The following is a 4,629-nucleotide window of genomic DNA, read 5'->3' as shown; positions in this document are numbered from 1 at the left end:
GTCCAGTACTTGGAAGATGGCAAAAGTTACGAAGTGAAACACAAATTGAGATGAGGGTAAATTAGTCTCAGAAGTTTCTATCATGGTGAATTGAAAAGGGAGAGATGTAAGAAGAGAACAACAGATGCTAGAACATAACCAGGTATAGATTAAGATTTTAGAGAACATTCAATAACATAACAAACTAGAGATTGGCCTTCCTAACAACATCATAGAAAATGCCCTAGGAAAGATGATACAACTATGCATTGCAAGGTAAAAGAGAGAATATTCGAAGGGATAAAGAATGGAACAGAAAACCAAACAGGTCCAGTTAAATCTACGCGTATGAAATAAATATGTCAGTTGCACACGTCTCCCTGACTAGGTAAATTTAAGTTAATATGCCATTCCACCGATACCCTAGCAGAGTAAAGTAAAGAAGTTTCAGCCTTGGATTCAAAGGACTATTGATGATTTCTTAAAGCTTTTAGAAAAAGTTTTAGATGCATCAGGATATCAAAATAACACAAGGAAAAGCGACTGAAAAGTCCTAACATATATCATCCATCTGTCCAAGAGTTCATTTGCCGCAGACTGCCAAAACTGGAGAATTTCACAAGTCGCATCATATAAAATTATTCTTCTCTGCCTGTGAAATCCAAGCAAACCACTTCATTTCTAGGTGTTGAGAAACAGCCCAACCTAATGGGATCCTTCTGCAACTTTCTGCAAAGAGACTAGGCAAGTCAGAGCAAGCAAAAAGAGGATTTCTCATACAATCTTTGAACGTTGGCCAGTAAATAATGAAAGAGTTAAAAGTTTCTGGTCCACTGAGTGACGGCAGACTCCAATTGTTTCAAACATTAGACATACTTGCATATTCAATGATCCATGCCATTCAATTGTGAAAAACCAAGTGCCATCAATCAAAACAACATAGATTGTCAACGAGTATGTGGTAAGGCCGTCACCATATAATTGATATTGACTCACTGATTAACAGTTAAGATGAATACATAGTAATTTCAAAGTATCTAATCAAAACATAATTTTAATTTGAGATCTGTATATATGAAACTAATTATATTGTCAGTTTAATTTGTTTAGCAGCTGGTCAAAAAAAAGAAAATACCTCTTCCTTCTCCTCTTTCTTGCCCTTTGTGAAGAACTTGTAACCCCCAAAGATGAGCATTCCCCAGCCAGCCAGAGAAACAATCACAAACTGCAAAAAATCAAGGGTCTCAGAAAATTGTTGAGAGGTACCAAATTTCCATTTTAATTAGTACAAGAGATATCTAGAATATACCATGGACAATGTTTGCAGGCTTTGATATGATAAATATAATCACTGAAAAAGTTAGACAGAAGGAAAGTGGAGCCACGAAAACAATACGTAAACAAATAAATAAATTGGCTATGTCACAGACACCATAGTACCTAATGATGGAACTCGAACTCATAAAAAAAAAAAAAAAAAAGTAAAGAGAAACAGAAATTAAAGGGACAAAAACATATATGATTTAATTTACAACTAACTGCAACTTCGGAGATGCATCACAACTAGGAACCATAATGAAGAAACTGAATGCAACATTCCAGCTGCTAAATTCAAAAGAAAAAAATAAATCCTTACCACAAAGACTATATAAATTTATAACTGTAGATATTTTGGTGGCAGAATATGACACCTATTTTGTTGCAACCATTTGATAATATTATACGAGTAATAAACAAAATATTGCGAATGAGTTTGTCACACTGCATAGAAACTGTCATCAATGTTTAGCAAGACGTTTTGGGCACACATGCTATTAAGTACTGAATCTTCAACACATTTTTAGAAGATCAAATAACCTTTCACATGAACTGTTACAAACTATGGCACTGAAGGATAAACTTAAATATACTGAAAGAATGTAAAACTGCCAAGTACATACAAAACCTATCCACTACCAGTTTATCCATGATTCAATATGAATATAATAGAAAAACCTTTACAAAGATTTTCTGAATTTTGGTTAACTTAAAAGACAGCCACATATCTCTGACCCTAGATAGGAATAAGTAATAGTAACTACAAACTAATGGAACTCTAAGAAGCTGCAACCAAATACAACCAAGGTTGTTTTCTAACATTTTTCCACTAAAAAAGAAAAAAATAAAAAATCAGACTTACACAAATGATGGAACAGAACTTCATGTGCATAATTGAAGGGAAAAAAAAAAAAATTAGAGAAGGAAAAAAAAACTTTGTTTTTACATCATAAGTGAAGAAAGAAAAATTTTGAAAAAGGAATGAAAAATTAGAGTAATTGAAGAAGTGGGATATTTGTAAACTTTTTTTCTTTTCAAAAGGAAATTAGAAAAATTTGAAAATTTTAGGGGGGCCATCATTCAGAATTGGCATATAAATATATGTATATAACAAAAATATGTATGTATGTGTAGTAAGTTGGAGAACGTTCAGGGGGGGCACGTGCCCCCTCTGGGCCTTAATTGGCTCTGCCCCTGCATACATACACCATCTTTACCTACATTGGTTTCTCACAGCATCACATTGAGCCAGGAACATCGCTCCATAACCTGAAGCTGTTTATATAACAGCAGTCACAGTGAGGTTGAGAATTTTGAGGTAAAACTTGCCTAAGATCCGTATCCATATCCATCTTGAAACACATATCATCGGTTACTTTGAGCAGTAAGCAATATATGAGCAGTAAGCAATATAACATGTGATGTAATAATTTCAGAATACTCTGGGTCAGCACCACCATTTCAGGGGTAGAGTGTATAATTTACTTCTTTACCACAGCTTCCTTCATTTATTTGATGGAGAAGAATAATTGTGGCTAATTTACACATAAGACTATATAATTGTCACTGTCACTTTATTATGAAGTATGATCCAGAACTGGATCAATAAATGCAGTACATTACTCCAATTTCGAATAAAGTTTTGAGAGATCTCAAAGACACAGCAGCAAACATGCTATAAACTCTACAAGATTAGGATTCTTAGCATTTCAAAAAAGGGTAAATAAGACTCACGTGCTCTTCTTTCCATTTAGATGGGCTCAATGGGTCCTGCCAGAAATTCACCTTAGGAGGTCCATGATGATCTGCAATATACACAATGTGATAATATTTTTATTCAAGATTTTAAAAAAGAGAAGAGAGGGTAAAAAAAAAAAAGTAGTAGTATGCTTGCTTTCTAAGTTCTAACTAGCAGGATGATCTTCTTAATATATATATTTTTAAACTTCTCTGATTTTCATTGCATCCCAAGTTCAATACCTTGTTACCAAGGCCCACAATGGAGCATGAAGTATTTCCACATTTCTCACATACATTTAGTGTTTGGAAGCATAGAATCCATGCTTCGGAATTGGAATTGAATTAAAATTAATTTAAAACTTTAACTAACATGATCGTTTTCAGGTTCAGGTTCAAAAATCTTACTGAAAGGAAGTTTTCTCTCAGCTAATGGAGATAACTCGTATAAGGATGAGGGTGGGCTATTTTTGAAGGCTAGTACTAAACCAAAGGGATTGCAGAAACAGACGGATGCAAATCAACCTATAATAGCATAGACAAGGGGTTATTGTTTAAATAATACTAGCATATTGTTGTGTGGGCTAATATTTATCATATATGAACCCCAAAGACAGTTTTCATGTTCATGTTCCACTAGTAGGAATAGGTTACAACCGATTACGCATGTGGAATGTGTCACTATAAATTTGAAAATTTTCAAACACATTGCATGTCAATGATCGGATGGATGTCAAGGTAGGTAGGTGCATGCACTGAGAAAATCCCCATTCTTGACCGACAACAAAGCATGTCGAAACAACAGCTCTTAAATGACATTACTTCAACCCATTCAAGAAAACTAGTTGTTATTGATTTACTAAAAATGAAAATTGATAAATGGGTTAAATTCCACAACCAAGCACCAAAAAACCTATTATGTGTCAAGTTCAATTTCCCATCAACACCCGCATGATCTAAGTAGAATTGCTGGTTGCAAAACCCAATAAATTATTAAGAGCAAGGAGCCAAGCATTAAGTAATAAGAGTGTTCGGATATACATATAAATACATATATTACTCCTGGGTAAAATTTTCACATAAAAAGGTGTAATACAGGTTATATGTTAATAAGATCTGTATTTATTTATAAGAATTAGATATTCTAATTCAAGACGGAAGAAAGAAGGGGACAATTACCACCGCCACCGGCGAGACCGCGCCGATGGATTAGATTGGCGGCTTGACTAGTCGTAGCGACCGATTTGGGAGAGGAGAGCCGAGAGAGGTTCGAAGCTCGACGAGCGACAGCTGTCCACGCCGCCATGGTTGTGTTCGGAGCTTTTTTTTGGAGAGAGAGAGAGAGCGGAGGAGTTACAGAGACTACCAGAGCGCGACAACGAGAAATGTGTATATGAAAATGGAACCGAGAGGAAAATGCTTCTTAACTTACCGAAATTAACCTCATCTTTCTATGTAATTCCTATCCAGTCCATTCAGTCCATTATACAACGATGCCGTATTAAGAGAGGTTTTTTGTTTCTTTTCAAATACCGGACAACCGGACAAGACAATCTCACACACACACTTTATCGTGCAGCCAAGTTCAAACAAAAG

At 35.1% G+C, this 4,629-nt stretch overlaps 1 protein-coding gene across 1 annotated transcript; it reads right to left on the bottom strand.

Moving 5' to 3' along the window:
• Positions 1-416: 416 nt before the first annotated feature.
• Positions 417-4,423, bottom strand: LOC132308521 (uncharacterized). Its single transcript, XM_059806622.1, has 4 exons — positions 4,213-4,423; positions 3,031-3,101; positions 1,115-1,204; positions 417-708 (listed from the first exon to the last, which is right to left on the bottom strand). The coding sequence occupies exons 1-4, from the start codon at positions 4,337-4,339 to the stop codon at positions 685-687; spliced, it is 312 nt and encodes a 103-aa protein (XP_059662605.1). The 5' UTR covers positions 4,340-4,423; the 3' UTR covers positions 417-684.
• Positions 4,424-4,629: the final 206 nt, after the last annotated feature.

Source organism: Cornus florida, unplaced genomic scaffold, assembly GCF_030987335.1.
Source record: "Cornus florida cultivar Cherokee Brave unplaced genomic scaffold, ASM3098733v1 CherokeeBrave_3.0.0_Hap2_Chr05, whole genome shotgun sequence".
NCBI classification, from domain to species: Eukaryota; Viridiplantae; Streptophyta; class Magnoliopsida; order Cornales; family Cornaceae; genus Cornus; species Cornus florida.
Note: the sequence above shows the minus strand (reverse complement) of the source record. Positions and strands in the feature narration are given on the sequence as shown.

Bases quoted from the DNA above. Each gene is read 5' to 3' on its own strand.
- LOC132308521 (XM_059806622.1), bottom strand. From the start codon at position 4,339: ATGGCGGCGTGGACAGCTGTCGCTCGTCGAGCTTCGAACCTCTCTCGG. The intron at 1,205-3,030 runs GTGAGTCTTATT...GATTTTTTGCAG, and splicing joins CTAAATGGAAAGAAGAGCAC to TTTGTGATTGTTTCTCTGGC. The intron at 709-1,114 runs GTATTTTCTTTT...GTCTCTTTGCAG, and splicing joins AGAAAGAGGAGAAGGAAGAG to AAAGTTGCAGAAGGATCCCA.